The 26,121-nt window shown below is 45.1% G+C and overlaps 1 protein-coding gene across 4 annotated transcripts in view; it reads right to left on the reverse strand.

Annotated features, from left to right (window-relative positions):
* The window catches only part of ARHGAP32 (Rho GTPase activating protein 32), a 261,791-nt gene that overhangs the window by 60,279 nt on the left and 175,391 nt on the right, over positions 1–26,121 (reverse strand). For 3 of the 4 annotated variants that reach the window (XM_064470921.1, XM_064470920.1, XM_064470919.1), the window contains 5 exons: positions 25,892–26,029; positions 23,673–23,765; positions 21,904–22,026; positions 19,002–19,079; positions 10,016–10,097 (listed from right to left, as the gene is read on the reverse strand). In XM_064470921.1, coding sequence (XP_064326991.1) covers positions 10,016–10,097; positions 19,002–19,079; positions 21,904–22,026; positions 23,673–23,765; positions 25,892–26,029 — 514 coding nt within the window. Of the gene's footprint in view, positions 1–1,007; positions 1,029–10,015; positions 10,098–19,001; positions 19,080–21,903; positions 22,027–23,672; positions 23,766–25,891; positions 26,030–26,121 lie in introns of those variants that run through there. The other variant, XM_064470925.1, reaches the window with a different exon arrangement.

Here is a 26,121-nt window from a genome sequence, read left to right on the forward strand (position 1 = left end):
CAGCCTCAGTACAAAGGGACTAGATGAAACAGAGGGACATAAGAGGGCAACGTGTTGCCCGAGCACTTTGCAAGCAGTATGACATGCTGCCTGCCTTACTGTAGGGCTCTGATCTAGCCTGCTGGAGAACACAACTGACACAGTTTGCTACTCAGTCTCTCCTAAAAGTCCGCTTTCATTTTCTTGCAGAGCACTTAGGAGATGCAGGAAAACAAAAGTCCAGTTATGATTTAACAAAACAACAGAAAAAAATGAAACGTCTGTTACCAAATACCGCTCAATAACCGACGATCGAATTGTTTCAGCACATAAAACGTACCAGAGACACATCTCGGTGCCTCGGTTCCACTGGAACACTTTCATTTTACCTAATGTTAGTTTTGAAAAGCTATAGCGACGTTGTCATGACAATGACAACACAACACAGTTGTTTTCTGCTATCGCTGTGCAACTGGGTACACATTAGGGTCATTTACGTTGCCATAAAACTATAGTATTTAACCACATTTCATTTCTCTCCTATTCAAGCAAGTTATTTCCTCCAGAACATGGTCAAATAGGGTTTGGCACGCTCTTTGGACGTATCTTTCTGAGGCACAAATTGAAAGCCTGGGAAAAGAAGAACACTTTATATTTAGAAATTCAGCAGTTGGCAGGGGGGAGAAGCTGATTTACGATACACAGACCAATAACCACATAGCCACTGATACTGCAGGGCATTCACATGCAAGACCCAGCCTTGTTAAGCTGGACTCCTAAGATTTGGTCTCACTGGCTTGAATGAAATCACTTGCAGAAAATCTGCCTGTGAGAAGGCAGATTCTTAGAATCATGTATTGGCTTTTCTACCCAACAGGTGTTAATACAAAAAAATTAATAATAAACTATTTCAACTACATCTAGCTTCTGTAACCAAACCTAGGGTGTTAGTAAATGGTTATTGCTATCACGAACAGCGTTAGACTTGGTTAGGACACTGAGAGACTAATTGTAGTAATGGGCTCTACCTGAGCTCAGCTGGGACTGGTTCAGAGCCTCTGTAACATATGCAGAACCTGGCTTTACACTATCCATCTCCAAATCTGCACATAATTAAGGTCGGGTGGGAAGAGGGCAGAGGGACAGACAGAAGGCAAGAGAAAGAACAAAGTTAAAATATCTGCTGGAACAAACTGCAGGACATTAACAATTTAACTTGTAGAGACAGCAATGAGAGAAACAGCACTAGAGAAATCCAGATTTCAGTGTTGTGTGTTCTAAGGTGTTGCTTCTCTGGCATGTTCTAGACCTGAAGGATTCCTAACTAGCAATGTCTGTGTGCAGAGAGAAGCCTTAAGCGAAGTGATTCACCAAGCTCACAGGATGAAGAGCAAAAACGATGAGGTGAGATGAAATAAGCAGAGTAAACACCCAAATCCAAGAAGACTTGAGCTGCTGAGGGTGAAGGTGGATGCTACCGGTACCTGAACAACCGGGCTTAAAGCTGGCTCAGGTGTGACCGCAGCGTGTGCTGTCTAGTTTGCAATTCCAGTGCAAACACACTTATTGTGTACAAATATCACCATAATCAGAGTTTTCACCGTGAAAGAGTTTAAAAAAATATATAAAATAGATCTCAATTTAGGTTGGCAAATGCTAGCCGTTTTAAATGTAGCTGCAACTTGCACAATAATGGTTTTCAGTAAGGTTGGGAGACTAAAGATTTTGAGCTCGTTTTCAGAGGCCCTCTGTCCCTGTTTCAAAAACATATTTCAGCCCTTGCCCCTCTATTCAGATCTCAGCTCGTTTTATCTGGGGAAGCTGAGGGCCAAAAAAGAACTTCAGTGTCTAAAAATTGCTTCATGAGCCCAGAAAGTAACTTGCCCCTAACACCAGCAAAGCCTGAATGGGACCTCAGAGTTTCCATACTTAAAAAATACATAAAGAATCTTCCTAAATTACTAGTAACGGAAGACATGCAACCATGGTCTTTGGTCCACGGAAATATTATAAGCAAAAACCGCCGGCGCAGACCACAGAGGAGTGCTCAGGCATGTGAGGGATGGGGCGCATGATCTCTAGTGGTGCTCTGTGCGCGGCGAGAGCCAAGTTTCTAGTCTCTGTTGCAATTACATGACTCACAAAGGGACAGGGCTGTCAAAAGACATTAATTTCACGTGAAAAACAAGCAGAACCACTAATAAGCCTTATACCTCTGAGCAGAAGTACGATAGCTGCTCTGGTGTTGGACTCTTCCTTCTCACAAACAGCCTAAAAAGGAGAGTGACCGCGAATGCTAACCTTCCAGGTTGCATTAAGTAACCAGAAGTCTGGCCACTCTTTGTATTAATGTTAAAAAAGGGTGAAAAGCCCAACCCTGCCTCTATTCTCTGAAGTTAACTGCTACTGATGCTTAGCAGGAACGGCATCTTTGAAGGGCTCACGGATTGGAGGAACTTGGCTATAAAAGAGGAAAAAACTAAGACAACTCTCCTCTCCATACCTGTACGTCCGAAAGGAACTCCTTGGGTTTTACAAGCATTCCCTGCTCTGACTCATCCCACACTTTTTGGCACTTTTGTTATTTATCGGTGGATGTAGCCAATCAAAGCAATAAATTTTGCTTTAAAAACGCTGCCCCAGTTTAAATATTCCCTGGCTCTTGTTGGTTTGGATATGCTCAGGGGAAGGCGCCTCACCGCACACACTCTCCATGACCATATCTGAAATACAAGCCCTGCTCTCCCCTTCCTCTCGCAAGTCTCTGCCTCTCTGGAGAGCATTTGACAACGTCGGCACGTGCTCAGGAAGGTGATCGGAAAGCTGAGTCTTCGCACCAGAAACAAGAAGTTTGCTGTCAAATAACATTCGCCTCCTGGAGGAAGGATCGTGGATAGGAACCACGTGCCTGTTTCCCACGTTACCAGCGCACAGTCTCTATGCCAACAGGCTGGAAGTGTGTATGTGCATGGGGAAAGCTTATATATATGTGTATATATACATATTATAGATTTTGCTACGTGTATCCATCTACAGTTCTTGCATATCCCATTTTAAGACTGATTTATGAACTCCAAACAACATCCCACGGGGGAGTCGATGCGGGTAAACGAGACCTTTACTGCAAAAAAATGTTAAACCTATAAAAGCAGCCTCCAATTTTATCGACGCTAGGTTATTGCTCTGAGGTTTAGATTAGCACTAGCAGGATCTAAAAAAGACCACGGCAACGTGAAGCAGGACTCTCGGGATAAGTAAGCCGCTCCCACATAACGTGACAGTTTCCCTTTGGACGTTGTGAGATGCTAAGCACAAACAGCATCTTCTGGTCTTTAAATAAAAAAAAAAAGGGAATCTTTGCTTGTGAAGATTCTCAAGTTCTAACAAACTTTCAGAGCCATGTTTCGTTCCTCCCCGTCACGCATTTTTAACTTGCCTTTCCTTCAAACTGACATTTGTATTTGGTTGCCTGGCACTTAATTTCTTTCGGTTATGGTTTTATTGATTCAAAATGATTCTATCACCTCCAACAGAAAAGAGGTAGAATCGGCTTCTTTGTTCTCCTGCTGGATTGTTTTATGTCAAAGAGTTTTTAAAAAGGCCTGTTAGACTGAAGGTTTGTTTTGGTTTCCCTGGATATCCTTCAAAGCATCAGTGCTACTGGCTTGCATGTACAGAAGAAGGGGAAAAAAACAAACAGAGAGAGGCACAGAGACAGGGAAAGAAAGAGTGAAAGAAGCAAAAAGGAATAAATGAAGACGTACAAGGGGGGAAGTAGCTCCAGGATGCTGGACGGGCTCCGTGGGCAGGGGAGACTGGGAAGGTACAATTAAAAAAAGAAGAAAAAAAAAACAAAACAAAAAAAAACTTGGTTAAAACATGCACCCATTGCAAATGGGTTAATCTCATACAAAGCTCAGCTAGGCTATACACAGTGCAAAATACGACCGCAGACCCAATCCTTCAAGTTGTTTGGTGCTTTATTCCCTAAACGCTTTGGAAGTTCACGAGGATCCGAGAACTCCCCACCCAGAGTGTCCCAGCTCAGCAAAAAACCCCAACCCAAACACTTTGCATGTTTGAACTTTTAGCACAAGGCCCGTCCCTGCTGAGCAGGACTCCGAAGCACAGGGCTTGTTTGCATTACTTGAAGTGCCTGCTAAGCATGTGTTTATGGTTAAGCCCATGTTTAAGTGCTTTGCTGAGTCAGAAACAGGGCTGGAAGATGTAACATCTCTTTACATATGGACAATGCCAACCACTTACAAAAGAAAACAACTCCCAGAGTTGTAAATTTACATTTCGCGTAATTCGGTTCCTCACACATTTAGCTTTCCTCCATTTCTAACGGTGCTAAAGCAGACAACTGCTTTATCTTGCCTTTCATTCTATGCAAAAAGAAAAATAAAATTGTCTCAGAGCTATGTGTTCCTATTGACAAAAAGTGTTTTTCCTGAAAATCATTAATTGCAGAGAGGGCAGAGACTCAGCTCTTGCTGCCTCAGCCCCAAGCCTTTGCTTTTTGTTGTTTTGGATGGAAGAGAGAAAACAGCAAGTCCAGGAAATAACTTCCCCACGGGTCAGACCAGCTCTAATCTGGGGTCTAAGCAAGTTGGCATTGTCCTGCTGAAGCCCCCATTTGAACACCCAGCCCACCAGGCTGAATGACGGTGGCTTTCAGAGCCTTGGAGAAATATCTGCAGCACGTTTCAAAGACGTGTGCAATTCTCCTACAGAAGTATTTTTTACACCGACATAATTTCATCCTGAAGTCCTTGTCCACTCACAGCTCTGTCTCAGCTCCACAGGAGCCTAGAGAACGTGATTTCTTGAAGGATTGGTCCTTAGGTCTGTCAATACAGCAAGCACATTTTCTGTCTTCTGCATCAAGAACGATATACCTGGCGGCCCTGAGCACGCTGGGACGTTTATTCCCTGTCTGCATCCACACTGGAAATGGATACCTGTCTCGGCTCAATAAAATTTTCATTTAATTTAGTTTTAATGAGACAGTTGCACATTGAACGCCAAACAACTGGTTTGCTTATGTAAGATTAACAGCACTGGTACTAATGACATATATTTTATCTCTCCATATTTTCCTTACAAAAGCACTAATTCAGACATTATGCGCTCCTCAGTGTCAAATGGCCGTTCAACCCAGGCATCTGCAGGCTGTAAATTCTATTTGCACCTTATTCTTCCTGACTGTATTTTTATTAAGAAAAACCCTGACAAAGCCACGATTCCTTTGTCCAGCGGTTAGCAGCTAGCCTGTTTCAAACCAGCCATGACCTCTTAAGAGCGGTACGATTGCAATAGCTCTAACACAATGAATCTAACTCAGTTTGCCTTTCTGCAGTTCAGATTAATTCCTTCAGGGCTGTACGAGAGCCTTCAGGAGGTCAGAACAGAGTCTGTTGCCTGATCCAGACCTAAATTTCGATCCTCCTGAAGTTCAGTGGATTACCTGTGTCTGGCGTGTCGGCCCAGATTAATCTGTTACTTATGTTTAAAGAAAATTTTTCATTTACAACAGCTTCTAATACTAACAAGTACCCTTTAATGTGTCCTTAGTTGCATATCATAAAAGCACATTTACCTGTTAAATCTGAATTAAGTGAAAGGATGAAACAGGAATTTGAAAAATCCTCTGTAAAGTCGGGCAGAGCTGCTGGGGTTACTCATTCTTTTTTCCTAACAAGACTGAGGAACTGGTGAGGGTGACCCCCAAAGTTTTAAAAACACTCATCGTTTTGGAAAAAAAGAAAGGGAAACATTACCTTCTTACCCCCCATTTCTTCACTTAAGCTCTAACTTAATCTAACTTAACATGCAAACTGCATCTTTATTCTTGGTTTCCCCACCGAAACCAGACGCTCCCCAGCAGCAACTACGTTTAGAAACCTTCAGACAAATCACCACGCCAAGGCGCGCCGCAGCGAAGACGTGGTACACAGCAAGACGCTACTTGATAGCGACAGACATGAAACACATCGCATGCATGAGGCGAGGCGTGATACGTGATTTTAAATGATGTTAAACTACAAAAATCCAGAATTATGAGGAAGAACGGACCGAAAGAGAGAGCTGAGACATGCTGCCGGTGGCTGTTAGCTATGCCAAAATGATGAGTGGGGACAAGATGAACACACACACGCACACGTTCCCAGAAGTGAATGAGAAGAGTAAACACAGCCACAGCCTACAGGCAATTCCCAAATGGTCACTTAGAAGGAAAAAAAACAAAAGAGCTATTGAGTATTTTTTCCTTCTAAGCAGCACAATGAATATTTGAAAGATTCACTTCTCACCGAATATCTGAAATTCAAATGCAACCTTTCGTCCTGTCTTGCTTTAAAAATAAATACGAGCTGATTCCATCTGTTGTAGTACCGAATTTCAGCTAAATTGTCTGTAAGTGGGATTAGCTATGCAATATTAGATACCAATTCAATATAATAACCTAGGCTAAGAATTTATCCTTAGACTATTGTACCCGAGTAAGAATACGGGAAGAATTTAGAAAACAGGCAACTGCTCAAGGCAACTGGGATTTGGTGAGCTCACACTACCTTCCTGCATCTTTACAGCGTTTTTTACATAAATAGAATAGTTTGCTTCCCACCTGAAGAAAAAAATGCATTTTCTTACAGCACTTAACATGAAAAAAACGGGCAGGGGCTTAGCACGGTCCTGAAGGGGCGACACAGCTCGGCGGGTAACTTCCGAGGCCCCCAGAGCACCCCTTCTCCTCCTTGTATGACCTCCTCGTGTGCTCAAAGTTTGAAAAAGGAAAACGCTAAAAAATTTGGTTAAGCGCTAATGAAACGGACTTTAATTGCGTGCGCACGTGTACATCCATCTCCGCAAGCATGCCTACCCCAGCAGCATTTTGGGATACGATAGCTTTGACAATCCAAACTTCATTGTCAAATACATTTCAGAGGTGACTCAAGGCAAAACCAATATTCTTTCTTATCACTTTGAATTTTCAGAATTGACTAAAATGGACCATTTTCCTATATGGTCCCTTTCTCTTCCATTTACCTCAGGCGCTGGCTGCATTATCACTGGTGTTAGCACGTGCTTCCACAGTCACAGAAAATACTGTTTCTGAAAGCAGGGCTTGCACTTGAACCCGACCCTCCTCTCCCGTTCCCCGTGTTTCAGTTTCAGTTGAGTTTCAGTCATTATTTGTACTGCACTATAGACCGCTGCAGTATTTTACGGGTCTGTTAAAATGCTGTCCCCATCACTTCTGCAAATCGAACCCTCTAATTATAAATAATAATAAAAACGCAGGGCAGGAAGTTCTCTGCTTCCCATCTGCTTTTCATTAGATTGCTCAACCCAGCCAAATCTACGGACAATTAAAGTTCTGTGTTTGTAAATTCCTTCATGGCAAAGAGCTTTATGCTGCAGATACAAAATGTCCTAGATGCTCTACACATCATATTCTGATTAAAGAAAATAAATTTTGCACATTGACAAGTATGTCTGACCAAGTCCAGGTCTAAAGCTTCACATTAATTCTAGATGAAATACCCTGCTAACGTCGAGTAAGGACAAAAGCTCCAGGTGGTTCCTTTTAGAACCTTGGGAAACGCCAATCTGATGTTTCAAATAGAGGTAAAGGGAGAAAATAGACCGACGTGGATATTTACGTGTATGAGAAATACCCTATATGTCGAAGCCATAGATTAGAATACACTAAATGCAGGGAATACGGGTGAGGAAAGGGCAAGCTCTGCTGCATTATCCCAGCAATGCAATTCCTAGCGAGGCTCTGGAGGAACCTCTTGGAAAGGTCCGGTTTCCCATTTCGCAGCAGCGCCACCGAAACCACGCCGGGTGCTCCGGCAGCTCCTTCCTGCCCCTGCGCCACCCTCCCGGACTGCGCTGACGAGGCACTGGGCTCGCGCAGCTGTGTGGTAACCCAGGCCAGGAAACAAACTCCGGCCTCCCCCTTCATCTGCTCACCCCGTCCGTATTTCACACATCACTCTTGCCTCCAGGCAGATAGGTTCCTCGAGTTCTCCAACATCCCATCCAGCGTGCCCGAACTACGGGCAGCTCCTCCCCGACTCCTTCCAGCTCCCACCGAGTCACAACTTCTGCAGCAACCGAGGAAGAGCCTCCCAGACTTCTGCCTCCAAGTACTGTTACTTCCCAAGGTGCAAAAAAAAAATAATCAGAAAGCGTAACTCTAAAGAAACAGATTCATAAATTCTGGGCGCACAGGAAGGGCAGGGAAGGATTACAGAAACAGCTGCAACATTTGTTCTAGCAATCCTTGTGTCTGAAAGCTCGCTGGCGTTCTCTGGAGTAGCCTTTTGCCTTGAACTGAACGCACAGAGCAACTCTCGGGGAAGGTCAACAGGGACGGCCTCAGGACTTGGCAATATCTTTCAACTTATTACTCTTAATAGGACTTGGGCTTTTGATATCAACTTTACAACAAACATTTCCCAGGACTGAAAGAGGAAATCCACCCCCTGCCTAGCGTGTTGTTAAAGCCAAATAGAATCTATTAATCTATGCTGCTTCATTATCTCTCATTAAAGCGTAGCAAGAAACTACTCACTAGCAGCTCATGACATTTAACTGCCTGAGTCATATTTAATAACAAATGCTTACTTATGATTGTGTCTATCAGCCTGGCCTGTATTTAGATTTAAAGTTGCCCCCGTCTCCATGCTTTAGCCGATAAGAGTACAGAGAAGTGACTGACGCGGTATTTAGGGATCAACCTCAAACAACAAAGGCACACACTGGCTCTATGGAATGGCCACCTGCTGCCGCGCTTTGAATTGCTGGTGATCTCTGACACTGATTCTAGCAAATACATTTGCACGTTCCCAGGAGTAACAAAGGCTGGAGATACCAACGGCTGAGAAAACTATTTCCCTAAGCTGTCAGCTCTTTGAAGCATGCAGATTAATGCAGGGCACCGATAGCTCAGGGTATTGTTCGTGACTTTTCACCACTGAACCAAAAGTTCTGAGCTGTAATGCAAGATCTGATAAAAATGCATTTCCCTTAGTAAAAGTCGAACTTTTGAATCGCAGCTATTTGTTTTAAACTATCTAGTCAGCAATCTTGTACGATAAGGAACATCATTAAAATAGAGAAAACAGACGAAAAGAACACCAGTTAACCAGCTTTCCAACTCAACTCGCCGGCTGCATAACGTTCTAAGGAAGCAATTTCAAACTGCTTCTCTTGATACAAAAGATAAACAGATATGTCTTTATATATATGGATAGATTTTTCTTTTCTAAATGGGAAGAACAAAACAAAAGGCTCCCCACCAGTAAACTCTGCAGCGCTCTCAGTTATGCCAGCACAGCACATCTAACTGCAATCACTTCCAGTGGATATTAGGATGACAGCGGAATCAGATCCAAGCTCTCATTTTCTATTTATTTTTCCTTTCATCAGCAAAACTTGGTATTAATTTGCCTGTATTTCGTACAATACAAAAGGGTCCAGAAGGCAGCAGGAAGTAGATGGAGTCATATACCCAGAGCAGAAGCAATTACGATTCCGAGTTCTGCTATATCTGACGTTCTCCATCAATCCCCAGACAGAAAGAAGCTTCCAGTACCTAATTAATCTAGTCCATCTAAGCCAGCAGAAACATTTTTGGGTCACCTGCATGTTCTGTATGAAAAAAACCTAACGTACAACACTCTCCGGGCACCAAGACCTGGGGTATCGCATGGAATCGCTAGGTACAGATTGCTGAAGGAATCTCAAATTCTTACAGGCTCGAAGTGTTTCTAATCACGCAGGAGATGGACATTGATACCAGCTTACGAAACACCGCAGACGAAAGACGTTCAAGAGTGGCAACTATTCACAGAGAGGGAACGTGCGGATGATCAACACGGAGAAAGGATCACATAGCATGTATACAGGATGATCAACACACAGAGTATAACGTGGTACGTATAAAGGAGGTATTAAACATGGAACACCAAAAAGATAATTCCATTTTATTTCACTGCATCATAAAACTTAATATACATACCTGGTTTTGGCACAGAGTTGGTCACGGACTGAGGAACTTTGTCGTTAATTAGTTCAACGCACTCACTGGGAAAAAATCCAACCTGTGGTAGAAACAGAAAGAGAGGCAGAATATTGAAGGTAGCGGGTTTAAGATCTGAGCCGCCAAACCAGCAACTGCTACGCGTATTCCTCGAACTCTGCTTGCCTGATGTTCCATAACATTATCCAACATAAAACGAGCACCGTAACAGTAATAATTTCTCAAAACGATGCAGCCAAAAATTCTGCAAACCCAATAATTAGTTCTTTAAAATACAGTTATAAGTCAGCTTTCTAAGCTTGGTCCACAGGACCAGGAGATTCAGCTTGCAACAGAGAGGGGAGAGGACGAGTGTGCTACACACCCTTAAATCTCAAGTGGAACTCGAGAGAGAAAGACAAAGACTTTAGCTGGGTCTCCTGCACCTGGCTGCGTGTACGTAATGTGAAATTTAATGAAGAGAGTGAGAGGTTTCAGCTCTTAGCACCTCAATTATCTGTGCTCAAATCTCACCGACACCTGACCTTTTTCCACTGTCAAAATACTATAGTCACAAGCACTTTAACATTTTATTGCTTTAGAAAATGGAAATCAAATATGGGTCAATATATTTGCATGTCTGTATAGTCCCATTATGGAAAAATGCATATTCTGGGATGATAAGTTAGAAAACACTTTGAATGCACAAAGCTCTTTACTGTGTCCTAACCTTACTGCGTGTGCTTGATCTGATGAGCGTGGGTAATAAGTGATACTCCTGAGGCACTCGAATTAAGCGTGTTTAAAAATCTTGCTAAAAAATTCAATGCGGTTTTAGTTAAATTGAATTCAATGCAATCTTAGAACTGAGAACAGGTTTAATAAAATATACACAGAGCAAGATGAGTTCTACATTTCTAAGAACCCAGTAATTTGACTAGAAACAAACACGAGTATTTTTAGAAGAAACAGCATGATGTAGCAAAAAATCCCTCTAAGAAGAGCCAGAACTCCTGGTGCGTCCTCTCGTCTCTGCTTCTGAGCACGGAGAAGCCAGTGGAACCGCGGTGCCTCAGTTTCCCTATCAGCAAAGGACAAGGGCGAATAGCACCACGTATCTGTTACTGAGAGCTGATTTGGGAGAACAGCTGACACACGCACTGCACAAGCTGTTTAACCCTTACGATTTATCCGCGTATCTGCTAATCAAGCTGACACAGAAAGAATATTCCAGAAACAAACCCCAGAGGCAACACTCTCCTTAGCAAATATCTGAAGACGCTTCAAAAGCGATGACCCAGCCTGGGCTAGCGCAGAGCAGTGCTACGCAAAAAATTTTGACGACCACTGAACGCAGCTTCTTCTCTGCTGCCAGCATCACCGGCAGCGAAGGCACCTCCAAGCGCCCAGTTCACAGCGAGGTCCTGGGACCGATTACTGTCAAATGCTAATTTGCAGCGTTCCTGCGCTGACCTTTACCACAGCGTTTTTCCCTGCATCGCCTCTAGCTCAGAAATGCTGGAGAGATCGTCTAAACCAGCATAAGGGTCAAAGACTAGAGGATGGGGAGGATCTTGAAGTTTTGTTGAAATAGGATGTGCCTGCAGAAATTCACACGCCGCTCAGGGGTCTCCGTATCTGGGAAGAAGTAAAATTATTTCCCTTTCAGTATTTAAGGATTCAGGCTAAGATCCAACCAGACAGGAGTCCTACGCTTCCCAGCATCCCAACCTTCTCTCCACAGTCTCCTCCCTACTCTTGTCCCAGGTGAAAGTCAAGCCAGACCAGAGCCTTTGGCAACTTTTATCCTTAGGCCTTATTTCCAGACCGTTTTCTCTCTGATATCCTACCCCCTCACCCAACACAGCTTCTGTATTGTGACATGTAATTCAAGCACCACCACCCTTCTGAGACAGCCCCTCTAAGCCAGAAGCAGGATTTCCTGTCCCGTGGCAGGCATGTGATTTGGACAGCTGAAAGCATCAAGTCACTTCACGCAGCCACGGTTTGGTCAAGCGCTGCAACAATGCATGGCAAAGAGCCAGCGGATGGGCCCCAAGCTCATCTAAACAGAAGAACGGGGCCAGGACTGCTGCCAGTCATGTTAGCACATCTATGAAATTCATTGGAGCCGCAAGGCAGGCAAGCACTGCCGGGCTGGCAAACAGTCCCTTCTCTGTTTATTCGTCTTACACAGTTCTCTTTTGTCTCCAAGAAAAAAAAAAAAAAAGATCTCCTTCCTACTCCAAGTTGATTTTCACCCATAAATCTCCAAGCAATTTAGCAGCAGTGTCACGCATGGTGTGTCCAGGTAAACACTGCGGACTTTGAAGCAATTCCAAATTCCCCAAGGGAAGCGACAGTTAATAACAATACCAGACAACTTCTCCTTCCCACACCCCCAAAATCCAGCGAGGCAACATTTTGTCCAAGCAAGAGGACAAACTGTAATCCGTCATACTTAATGTTGAAGGCTCGGAATATGCTTTTTGTTAAGGCTATGACAGCATGGGAACAGAACTCGTAACAGCAGCACCATGGATCAGTAGACCTTGCCTCTCTGATCTATGGTTCCCTTTAACTGAGACTGGCCTGTGCATTACCCTTCTGCTCAAGGGATCACCGAACTGAAGAACCCATCCAAAAACCAAGATAATGGACGGTTTTGCCCAACCGTTCGCTCCACTGGCTGTGCCACTTTTGCAGGGAGGCGATATCCTGGAGCTATATAACGCAGCGGTGTTTTTCTGTGCAGTTTATAGACAGAAATATGCCGATTAGCACAAGAAAGCCAGCACGAATACTAGCATCGCAATCGGGGCCCTTCATCAGGCAGCTCACGGCTCAGCGATGCTGCTTTGCTAGGGGATGTTGAGAAACAGGCTGATTGGTACATACACAAAAGGTACTGGTATTTAAACAAAATACGTGATATGGTTTTTAACTGCCTCACTATAGCTAAGAGTCTCTCTCGGACATCTCCTCTGCAAGAGATGCAGGAGGTGATTTTTAAGTTAGGAAAAACGTACACAGCCAAGTGAAAGTCTCACCCCACCACACAAACGATCCACCTGGGAGACTCCATAGCTGAAGCGGTATCGTTTCCTTCAGTCTCAAAGCCTTGAGAACTTTTTTTAATTGCCCACAACTTCTACGCCTTAGATGCGTACGGAAACCCCAAGTACTTGGACACCAACCTTCCATTAATCATAATGCAAAACGGTGGATCTAAATCCAATCCAAAATCCCGTACTGCAATCAAAAGCTCGTTTCCCTTTGAGTGTCACCATAATGATCCTCCTGCTTCTGGATGCAATATACAATGTTAAACATGAATTTACAATGAAAGGCGACCCAAGATGGTTATGTCACTGCTTCTACACACCTCGGAACCTTTCCCCAGTAAAACCTGCTCTCAGGGTGTCATTTCTGCCACGTTCACAACCAATAATTGCAATGGACCTTATCGGGAAAGAGAATTTTCACTTGTGCTAGCATTGACAAGCTCTCGTATTAACTTACTGGTAATGGTTCCCATGGCTTACAATTTCTGACTTATTTATTCTAGCTTTTCTTGCAAGATCCCCAAGAGATCATCTTCAGGGTCACAAGCTATAACTTGTGCCTCATTCCCACCCACCTAAAAGATGCTGCTTTTCCTCCCATGGAAAGTTTTCCATGATTTTGTATAAATAAATGAGTTTAGTCCAAGAGTTAATCTCAACAGATGTAGCAAGGCACTATTAGAGCTTGAGCCAGGATTAAAGGATTTGGCAACGTACGAAAATTAATAGCAAGGGTAGTATATATTTAGATAAATACAAGGTCATCTAAAGGTTAAAAAAAATCACTGCACACCTTAACCAAAGGTGGAAAACACAGGCAAACATTTGTAGGCAAACATTTCTGCAACAGCTACTACATCTTTTTTCACTTTTATCCAGCGTCTGCTAAAACTGGAAGATACATGAGGCTTTAAGGGGAAAAGTCAAAGTAACAGTAATCATTTTTGGTGCATGAGGAGGGAATCCAAACAAATGAGAAAGCAGCAGCAAAACAAACGGCAGATGAAACGTTGTTGGAGACATTCTGATTTTTTTTTGGTTTTGTCATAAGCTAAAGTATGGGTTAAACTTCATTCCAAAATTTTTCTCTCTTTTAGTTTTAAATCACGATAGGCTAGCAAAACCTAACAGTGAAACAGCAACTTTTTATCGCTTGTTTGGCTTTCCTGAGCAGAGTTTCCACTCCGCCGTTTGCCAAGTACCTACAGGGTAGTGGCCAGGGCAGAGAGCAAGGCACCCTCGCCTGGTTTGCCGAAGTGCAGCTGGCAGGGCAGCGCGGCTCCTGGGAAGAAGGTATGCTCCCATTTTAGAGGGGCACCAGTTAGAGCAGGAACAGGATTGTAGCCCTCTTATCCTGAACTCTTGTAAAAGAGAGCCGAACATCCTGGCCACAAAACTCTTCTAATTCCTTTGGTTCACAAAAAGAATGTGTGTGGGACAGTAGATGTCAATCACCCGTTCCTAGCTGGTATCCAGCTGTACTTTGGGAAGCGAGGTGAGGCTCGGAGGCTCCTCCTTTAACATTCCCACCTGCCGGAGGGGCTGAGCCAGCAGGCAGCTGAGCGCGGAACAAAACTACCAAAGGCCACTCCTACAGCGAGGTCTGGGAAACCTCGAGGAGCCCAGCGGCTCCTCCGGTGCCCGCTGCCTGGGGCCGGCGAGGGAAGCGCCAGCACGCGCGGCTACGGGCGCCCGTGCAAAGCTCGGCTACGTGCCTACGGAAAAGGGGCAGGGCGGGGGCCTGCAGCGGAGGGAGCTTGTGGCAAATCAGTTCAGACGTGATTTTGCCCAATCTGTTCCTGCAGTTGGCACTGTCCTACAAATGGAAGTGGCCATCTGGCTGAGAAATGACGTCATTGGTGACATGTCCACTGGGCTCTTGCACATCGCCTGTTTTGCAGGTGCTAGCATTCACCAGCCAGATGGCTGCCTCTCGCGCCGAGTTCCCAAACCAACGCACGTGAACCAGAAATCAAGCTTTGGCTTCTCATTTAGGAACTGGTGCTTCCAAAGCGACACTGGCCACAAAAATGTGCTCTGCCCTCCCAGGCCGTCTTTACTAATCGGTACCCTATGTTCACACCACATACATGTTAGTTATTACAAAATGATGCAGAAGGAACAAAAAAATGCTCTCAACCAACAGCTTTTTTTATTTCTGACCAGTCCAAGACAGAACATGTCCCTTGTTGGGAAATCCATTCAGCCTTAAAGCCTGTGTTCAGGTTCAGCGTGGAACATGGTTTGAAAGCAAGGGCCTGCAGTTGCACAACCAGTTCAAGCCTCACGTAAGCACAAGCTGATCGTGAAAAAGTCCAGTCCACCCCGTTTACGCCCACTCCGGCACAGCGCTTTGTGCCACCTCTGGCAGCTGTGCAGCTTGCTGTTCCGCAGTGGTGGAACTAATGAACCCCTACCCAAAAGACAGAATTATTCAGAACATCAAAAGGCAGTTGTGCATCAGAAAAGGGCCTGTCCCTAGTGATTCAGCTGTCTGAAACAGAGTTTCTCATTGAAAAGACAAAGCATGAAGGGAAAGAAGAGGAGAACAAAGCGGGCTGGAAGGCTGTTAATGTGGAGGTGGCTGTAATTTAGGTAACAATCTTTCATTGTAAGCAATGACTCACTAAGGGCATTTGAAAGGAAAAAGGCTTGAGGAAAAACGTCTCAAAAATAATTTTACTTTAACCAGAGCAAAAGATAAGAAGCCTAGTGGGTTGTTTTGTTCCGCGTAGGATTAAGTGTCTTGCAATGCAGTCGTTAGATCAGGTATTGGCAGAAACGCACCCGCAACCGTAAGACAGGAATCTGAAGGATAGAAAAATGGTGATTCATTCCCGAAGCGCAGCTCTGGCCAGCAAAGAACAGATTGCCTCTGTGCTGAACCGAAGCTGCAGCCGGGATTGAACATACTTGCGACCTATCAGGTTTGCGCTTCCCTTGACGTCTGTAGGCCCGCCTCTTGTTCATCTGCACGACACAGAGGTCCCCCCACTCCAGCAGACGGGGGGGCACGCAGAAACGAAGGCGCTGCTGCCCAGATGTACGCACGGCACAGCTGGTTTAAACGCCCCAAACCAGGTAAATTCTTGGAAGTCAAGAAGCAATTTTTTTTCCACGTTCGGCGAAACCTTGCTCTCCTCCTATCGAGACGTGATTTACAATGTAAGTTGGGCTCCAGCTGATAAAACCTTGCTCCTTTCCTAGCACAAAGCAAAAACCTGAGGAGTAACATGAACAAACTGCCCAAACATTTGGTCTTTGGACCTCCTCCTTTTATCTGCTCTCAGAATCATAACCAGCCGGCAAGACAGTCCTCGTTGATTTGTTTCATTAATTAAAATGACTGGATCAACAGACCGCTATCACATTTACAATGGCTATTGTTCCTAAATGGGAACAGAACTTTTTGCCCATAATAAATGCTTTAAAGGCTGCACAGCTTCGTCAGTACTTACACATACAACCACAGTCTATACCTACCCACTCTTACGAAGGATTCATCAAGTACAGCTCTGTACTGAACTGCAAGACCTCTCTAGCTCTGGAGAGAGACATTTCCTTTTCCTTTCTCTTTTCACTGCAGTAGTTAGGAGGGTCAAAAAACTCCATTACAACAGGAAACGTACTTTTTCTGTACACTCGTAGCTCGCGGGCCTTTAACTTGAAACACAGGTTAAAAAAAACCCTCTCCCCTCTTTGTATAAAGCTAGAATTTGCACCTCTTGGTAGCCGATGGTGCTTCATGGAAATGAAAAGCTCGGATAAGTACATTTCAAAGAAATGAGAAAAACTGTCAATTCACAGCAAAAACGCACCTCTCTGCACATCAGATCCGTGGTGGTGTGAAGAGATATGTTTGTGCAGTAATGACTGCGTTAGCATAGCTTACGAAATTACTGCCTGTCAACTGAGATACAGCTGTTGAAAACCACCTCCGAGCTGAGGAGCTTTGCTCTGCAGTCAGCAGGAGCAGCGAGCACACAGATGGTCTGTTACCCCGTCTCAGCTGACGGGCAGGAACTTCTTAAAACACACTAACTTCATTGCTGCATTCGTGCGCACACAGCCCGAGAGCTACTGAAACGCATATTATGGCTGCTGCATTTCCAATAGCGTGGTTCTGCGGCCACGATCTGATTCACATTGTGAGAGACTCTGGCTTACAATTTAAGACGCAAGATTATTCCACCCCTAATTTTCTGTTAAGCAAAAATACGGTGCTCTATTTCTGCAGCTGTTCGGAACTGTTGTGTCAGTAGACTGACTGTGCACGGATACAGACAAACCCCCTTTTCAAGCCGTTTGCTCAGCAACATATCTTTACGCCGGGAAAGCACAATAGGATTGCTCTGATCTGAGAGACAGAAGGCAGCGACAAACTGCAAAAGAGCTCCCTCGCTTCTCGTGTCTTTAATCGCCAATGATGCTCTTCATATCTCGTCGCAATCTCAGCCAGCCTGAGGGCAAGCAGGGAGCTTGCGCCGCATAACGGCATCTGCGTCCTGCGGGGGGATGCCGCACGCTTGCCGTCAGTCGGCTTCCTGCGAGGCGTCTGCACTCGCGCACAGATCACAGATAGGGTTGTTTTGTTTTATGGATTCACTTGGAAGTCAAATGCGGCAAAGCCTGATCGTTCCAAGCAGTACTAAAGCATCTCATTAATTTTTGATAGTACGGCAGATACAGCTTTAGGGCTTCGAAGATCAGAACGAAAGTCCCGCAAAGCCACAACACGGTTCAAAACCAGAAGAACAGTCAAGTTTGTTCAAGAAATGTCAGCGTGTTAACTCTAGAAACAAATTTAATTTCAGAGCAGGTATCGGATGTCCACCCCGCTCTGATTTTACAAATGAGTTACTATCTGAACTCCCACGTCTGATATAAAGCCAACAAAAGCTGTCTCTCACGTGCCCCGGCTAATCGGACAGAAATGTAATCGTACGGCTAACACTCGGTTCAGATGGGATTTGTAGCCTTTGGAGATCCAGCTGCACACAGCCCTGGTATCAACGACAGCAGAACCACAATCTGGATCTGGCACAGAAAGGTCTGCCAGGGAAAATCGGAGGTACTTTGAGAAGACTTTCCGGGCCAAAATATACAAATGTTTGGTCAATTCTGACCCTCTCCAGAGCAAACTCATAATTCCACCTACTCACAGACAGCAACTGCAGCATGAAAATCCCTCCTACTTGAAAGGAGCTGAAATGCGACACGCTGCAGTACGAGGAGGTAGAAAGGCAGTCAAAGCCCCAAAGCTACTGAAGGGTGGGGTGTTTCATAGAGACCTTTTTTTTCCTCTTTTTTTTTTAATTCCACAACGAGAAAATCCAAGCTAGGGAATAACAACTCTTTTGGAAGGCAAGTGCCATTTTGATGCAGAAGTTTCAGTACCTAATTCCCAGGTATGTTTAGGATCTCCTGAAAATTCAGCCTGAATCTCTCTGCTATAACATTTACAGAGACCAGTAATATTAACGCTACACAATAAATGCAGCCATGAAAGCACGGGTTAGTTGGGTGCCTTGTCCAAGCCAGTGGCAGTGTCTTATCAACCGCCTTTCTCTGAATCCTCTCGTTCTGCCTGATCTAGTTTTAGACAGTGGAAAGAATGGGATGATTTGAATAACAGTGTCAGCTGTCTCGGAGGGGGTGCAACATAAGTTTCCACTAACATCAGGCCAGCTGTCGATCACAGGGTCACGGCTATCCCGAACTCGCACAGGAGAGAACCTCCTATGAAGACCACGTGTCCGGTGCAGCCCAGGTCCGAGGAGAAAGGGAGAGTCCTCTTATGCCGCCGCAGGGACACTCTGCTTGTATCCACGAGTGATTACTGCAGGCACAGCCGCTCGATAAACACACCGCTGAGTTTCCTGCCTTTAAGTCACGCTATCGTGCCTGATGCTTGTGCCTACCTGAAAGCCGTGTTTGCCTCTCCACCACGTGGTCAGCTCCTTCGGTGGCATATCAATAACAGACACTATGTCTCCCACCTGCAAAAGATTGGCAACGTCAGTCACGGCTTGCAATGTGGATCGGAGGAAAGCACAATTCAGATAACTGCATTCTTCAGCGCCGCAAAAAAACTGTAAAACTTGTGAGCAACTGCACCAATGCTAATCTCGAGGAGACATCTGCCTTGGCAAAATCAAACTGTGAGGTAGAAGAGTTACCGCATTATACAACATAGAGGATACAGCTGTTCACAAGGAAACAGCTCTCAAAAGCAGCAGGCTCTCTGCCAAAGCCTACAGAAGCGTTCTGATTAAACTGCAGACATAAGTAAGCAGTGATGGTGCGAAACACTTTGGAAAATATTCTCAAGTAGCCGAACCAATTTTTACTACATGCCCTATATATGTGCATGTAGGCATTGACGTCTGTCTTCTTGTTTCCTTTCACAGCAAAAAGCTAAGAGCTCCCTTTGTAGTTCACAAATCATAGAATAGAATCATAGAATCATTAAGGTTGGAAAAGGCCTCTAGGATCATCAAGTCCAACCCCCAACCCAACACCCCCATGGCCTCCTGAACTATGTCCCCACGGGCCACGTCTGCACGTCTTCTAAATACCCCCAGGGACGGTGACTCCCCCACCTCTCTGGGCAGCCTGTGCCAGGGCCTGACCGCTCTGGCAGGGAATGAGGCATTTCCCTCATCTCCAACCTAAACCTCCCCTGACGCAGCCTAAGGCCGTTCCCTCTCGTCCTGTCCCTGGTGACTGGGGAGCAGAGACCAGCCCCCCCTCACTCCAGCCCCTCTCAGGGGGCTGCAGAGAGCGAGAAGGGCTCCCCTCAGCCCCCTCTTCTCCAGGCTAAACCCCCCCAGCCCCCTCAGCCGCCCCCCAGCACACTTGTGCTCCAGACCCTGCCCCAGCCCCGCTGCCCTTCTCTGGACACGCTCCAGCCCCTCCAGGCCCTTCTTGTCCCGAGGGGCCCAAACCTGAGCCCAGCACTCGAGGTGGGGCCTCCCCAGGGCCGAGCACAGGGGCCCCATCCCTGCCCGGCTCCTGCTGGCCACACCAGTGCTGACACAAGCCCGGGGGCTGGTGGCCTCCTTGGCCACGCTGCCAAATCAACCTAGACATACTTTTCTGAGTTAGAAAATGAAGAGAAGTGGCATGCTGTTACAGCACCAGGAAGGAAAATGACCAAGGAGACCAAACAGGTTTTCTGAAACTTTGCTCATTCCAATAAAAAATGTAATACTGCAAGAGTTCAAAAGGAAATCGGTATAATCAATACTAAATTTGGCTTGGTGGGAATCAAGATCTGTGTGGCCTCTACAACAGAAAATGAGACATGGGCAGAACCTAAATAAATACTGCAGCTAGAATTGTTGACAGCAACGCCCAGCTTTTACCAGGTGTTTTACATTGACGGATCTCCAAGTGCTTTACAAAGAAGATAACACATTCCCGTTTTTCAGGGAGGGATATCGTGAGACACGGGGAAGTGAAATGATTTCCTCAAGGGAATAGCAAACCAACAGCAAAGCAAGTTCCCATTAGGGAAACTGCTGTCACCACAATGAGCAGCGAAGCCAGGTAATTTCCTCAGTACTGGGGAGCAAATGCCCGTCGGCCACTTTTGCAACCGCCTATTAAAAACGAACGATAGCCTAAACACAAAGAGGTAGTTTGGGTGAGGGAACAGCACTGGAAAACAACCGATCGCATGCCACTTCTGTTCTGCCAAGGTTTCTCACTGCACAAACTTGGAAAGCCACGCGAGCCGTGGTTTCCCCGCTTGTATACTACACCTCCCAACCACACTTGTCGGACTGCATGACAGTGCACGGCCACGTTAGCCTGCTGGCATGGAGCTGTCAGATTTACAAGCGGGGAGCGCCGTCTCAGTGCTTTTATCAATTCGGAGACACTGACAAACAGCCTGTGTCCCGTACTGCACGCCTTTTAACTTGGAAGGTGCCATCCCACACGTCTGTCTGATTAGCGTGGTTCTTTGGTGTTCGCTAATAATTGCCTCTATTTTGAATAGCAACAAAACCCTGGCAGCACTGGACTGTCGCTATTATTTGTACTTCCTGCGCTGCATGCTGAGAATGTGATCACCAAAACTCCTTCGGGCACTAACCGTTTTCCTTTACACTTTTTTGTATAAGTCTGTGAATACTCCATTGATAGTACCACTGCCCATAAACAATCAGAGCATAAAATGCTGCTTTCTGGGTACAACAGATAGCAGCCAGGCATGCAAAGACTTCCAGGGTCTGACCTTCCAGATCCTTGCTCCACAGCAGCTCCTACTCTGCATCAGGTAAGACTTTCAGAATGGTTTTAGATTATCACCTGCCCTTTAGGTACCCAGTTCTTTTGACAGTCTGGTTCTTTACTTTCCATGGGAGCAGAAGCTCTTAAAAATGGGTTTAGACGTGGCCTTGCTAACAGGAACACAGGTTATGTAAACTGGCCAACGAATAATTAAACTGGCACGTGTCCACGTACACACATATGTGGACAGTCTTCCCGAAGAGATGCAACATACTTTTAATGCACTGTACGGTACAAACTATGCGGGGTCTGCCGCCGCTCAGAGACCACGCTAGAGAACTTGGCAGTATCTGTTTAATCGGGAGATACTAACGCCAATACAGCTATATTTTAAAGACGACTGAACTCCTCCCTGCATCCAGCCCGTTACAAGTAGGGTATTTAACTGAATCTTCCAAACTTCACCTCACAAAACAATCTGAAAGTGTCTGAATATATCCCTGATGTGCGCACGCACACGGAGACACACGTTACACTCTTCTGTATATGTGACAACGAGGAATGGAAGCTCCTTTAATTATTTACCTCAAAGGACAGTTCGTCTGCTGCTTGAGCGATATATCTCTTAATAACATGGGCAGCAGCAATAGCAGGAACGTTAATGGATGATTCCTCATGGACTAGCAGGTGATTCCCCTTGTTATCAATCTGAAATAAAGAGCACAGGAGACTGTGAGGCAGCTGAGGACAAGCGAGGAGGCATTTTATTGGTGCTCATACATGGCAGAGACTTCAAGCTGATGCACAGGGACAGCACAGCTCGGGGGCCCCCCGCGGAGAGCAGCACGGAGAGACAGCGGAGGGCACAGCACACACAGAAGGGAAGAGGAAGACCAATCCATAAAGAGGATTTCAGAAGGTTGGATGTCCCCATCCAACTAAGGAGAAAAAAGCTGTGTTTGTGCATCTTTGTGTACAAACAGTAACAGGACAGTGAGTGTTTAAACCTCCCTTTAACACCAAATCGTGTTGTTTTTCCTGAAGTACTTAAAGTGGCAACACAAACGTGACCACAAAAATTCTCTAGAGAGTGGAATTAATGCTCAGGAAGAGGCACTGAGGTAAGGAAGAAATGCTGTCAACCTGAAAACTGGTGTCACTTTCCATTTTCTCCCACCCTTTTATCTGTCTTTTTAAGAAAACGTGGCTCCCACCCCTCACTGCGATCAGCCTACTTTCAAAATTCCTATATTTTTGGGTGAAATTTTATAAGATTCATTGGAAAGATTACTCTGCATTGCATGTGCGATAGGTTTGCCATAATCTCTAGGTCCACTGTGTTGCTGTAAATTCTACGGTTTCATTTTTCTCGATAACTTTCTTCCTCCCTTTGTGCTGAGGTTTCCAAGATTCTTCCCATCCCAAAGGATTTCAGGGTGAGGAGGAAATCAGTGGGGAAAATTGCAGGGAAATGCATTCAATCCTTATCACAGCCATTTAAAAACGAATTGCAACAGTCTAATAATAGTTGTTTCTATTCCTGGTGTGCAGCCATGTCATCAGGCAACGGAAAGGCACACGTATCGCTACGCAGGCTGATGGGCAGCAGCGCCGCTGGCACGGACAGGTGGCCGCCGTCACTTAGCCCCATTCTTCCCCTGCACTCGTTGCCCAACAAGGTCTATTGTTTAAGATGGTAGAAGACCATTAACAGAGAAACCAAAGCTGCAGCTGCAATTCACACCACACAAACAGTGCCGCTGCAAGCACAACGCAGGCTTTGTTGAGCTGTTTAACCAGCAGTGACGGCAAATAGGAGCAGAAAATATTTATTGTTTCTGTAGCTACCGCAAGGAAAAATATATTAAAAAGAGGGCAGACAAACGGCGTAACTGAGACAGCTCCAGTAGCTGTAGGAACTTGCTGCACTTGCAGTATTGCCTTGCCAAAAAGGAGCGTAAGAATGTGCGCGCTTTCTGCAACCTATTACTCAGAGACTTCAGCCACGAGCCGGACTCTGGCCCACTGACCCAATCGCTGCTGCGCTAGAACTGCCACCTCCTTTCACTTCCTGAGTAGCAGCAGAATGATGCGTCTTTGGGTGACAAAATCCAAGCGAGAGGGGGAAAAAGCTCCTATATTCTTAACCTTGGGTCTGATTCTGTTTGATCTACACCTTTTGCGGCCACCTACGCGCCTGTCACAGGGGAGTAAAGCTGTTAGGACAGCATTTCAGTGACACCGATAGGTCTGGCAGGGTTATACCTCTTTCTGGAAAGGCAAGAGAGCACATTTGTGGCTTGCTCTGCTGCTAAGGTGAGGAAACCAAGAACAACCTGAGCTTCAGACTATACCTCCATCCATGTGAGAGCAGGCCCACAGTTTATCTTGTTGCCTGCTATGGCTGAGAGACGTGACAGGTAAGCCATCAGCATCTGGGTGACAAGCTGGAACAGAAACAGACAGACATATAGTTTTTCTGTTAATTCGCCAGTGTTTGGAGAGACTTCTTCAGACTCGGTGAGACCCAAATTATCCATTGCCATAGGCAAGTGTTATGGAAATCTATTCCCTTTAGCAAGGAAATCTGTCATTTGAAGGGCAGCAAACCACATGCAGTGTTACAATGGTTACACACAAAAAAATGCGTAAAGCAGCAGCTCCCTGTGAAAGTAATAATGTTTTTTATAAAGTATGTAGATTTTCATCATTTCCCTTGTCAAGACACCTTAAATCTAATGCCTTCCTCTCATCATGAATTTCATATCCAAACAAATCATCTGTATTACAGCCATCAAACACATCTGAGAACCATTTAGCGAAGCAAAACACGGGCTGCCATTTCCACCCACTTGCAAACCCTTAAGAATGTGGCAACTCAGACTGACCCCTGGGCAAAAGAGCAATATTTCAAATAGTAGAAGTGGGTTTTAAAAACACACTTAGCAATGTCCCTTCTACAACAGTAAACTCGCTGTTATTAAAGAGAAGCTAGGGACGTCTTTCCAAAGCTTTACAGTGACAGTGTTATAAAGCAGTATTGTAGCCCCGAGTTTGTAGGCCTGTTTAAAACATTGCTCTCCTCAAACATCTGTTCAAAATGTGGTCAATTCAAAATAAAAAATGTAGTACGAGACACCACACAGCTGCAGAATTACATTTCACAGCAGTAGAGCTGTTCAACATCTTTACATCTTCTCTGCTTACAGATACAAGGCAGATTTTCAGCCTCATGCTAAAAAGTACATATTAAATCAGTTGGACAAATAAAGATGTAAGAGGAATGCCTAAAACATAATTTAAAAAAATAAACCCAGGAATTAATTATCCTGAATCTTACTACTTCTGCTGAACTTAAGAGACTTGAAACTTTAAATTCTATTCAGAAATAGCCTGCATTAAACCAAAGCAACTAATAAATCAGATTCTCTGATGAGCAATGGGACCAATATTATCAACTTCCTATATTCAATGGCAAAAGCCCTGCAGACCCCAGTGGGGCGCTGATTTCAGCCATCGTGCCTTGCTCGAAAGCAGTCAATCCTCGCCCGCTCGGCACTGGAAGGGCACAGATTCTGATTTACAGTCCCTGAACAGACTCTTCTTTGAACGCTTGGAATGGCCTCAATTTCCTCATTCCCCTTTCAGCTACGCCTCTCGTGGGCACCCAACATTAGCCTTCCGACACAGCATGTCAAGATTTTTCCGTACTTGTGCTTGATGGTAGGCGGCAAACCTACAAGTAGAGGTGCCAGAGATAAGTGACCTGTGAAACGACGCGGTGGGCACTGTCCGTCACCGTGCTACACGCTCTTCCCGCAGACAGACGGAGGCCGAGCGGTTTTGTTACGCTCTGCTGGCTCAGGCAACCTCCGTGGCCACGCATTACATTGCCTCCCTCTCCACATCTTCTGAAATGATGCAGACAAGATGCACCTGGCTACTTTCCCAAAGATTATTTTGGACATGAATAAATCTCCACGTCATCAACAGGCAAGAAGCCGAAGGAATTCCAGCTCACCGTATTCCAGGTGAAGAGAGTAAGTCAGGAAATGAAAATTACCCCTTACTCATACCGCTCTCTAAGCTTTTTAAAGACCATTTAAATAATGCACTAATGCAAATGCTCTTAAAAAATATCTTCCATAATTTTCAGTTTATAAATACAGGTCTAGCGTTGCAAATGCTATTACTGCCGCAGCGCTGCAGCCCGAGGACAGCATGATTTCCTGGGACTGTGAAGTTGCTAACATTAAGTCAGGAAATATCCACATCATTGAAGAAGTTTCCAAAGACGTAACAAAACTCTTGCCCGAGGTTCCAACAGGACAGCTTCCTTCTCGACGCTCCCCATAACCGTTCCGCCTTTAGCAGCACATTAATTCACACGAACTTGCGGGACGTTTCCCTTTAGATCATTGAAATTAGAGGTAGAAAACACATCCTCATCTTCTTACTAGCAATCAATTTCCAAATCTAACGCAGGCCACATTAAAACTACTTTGTATATACTTGAAAATACCTTCCAAGCCCCAGCTGGTGACTTTAAATGTTCAGAGAGCTGATAATTTACCTCCGGACTGTCCTTCAGGGCATCGGAGCGGGGTAGCTCTGAGAGCTGGGAGAAGCGCCGGTCGTAAATACACAGGTGAAGGTGTTTATCAAGTACTCGGAAATCTTCATAACTCCGCTTCACGATCCAGCTCCTCCCCTGCATAAAGAGCAAAGAGAATCACATTTTTATCAGCTCATCGCCAATTCGGGTTAAGTGAAGAAAATGAAACTTTGTGCAGAAGTAGCAGA

The sequence above is a fragment of the Phalacrocorax carbo genome, chromosome 21, assembly GCF_963921805.1.
Source record: "Phalacrocorax carbo chromosome 21, bPhaCar2.1, whole genome shotgun sequence".
NCBI lineage: Eukaryota > Metazoa > Chordata > Aves > Suliformes > Phalacrocoracidae > Phalacrocorax > Phalacrocorax carbo.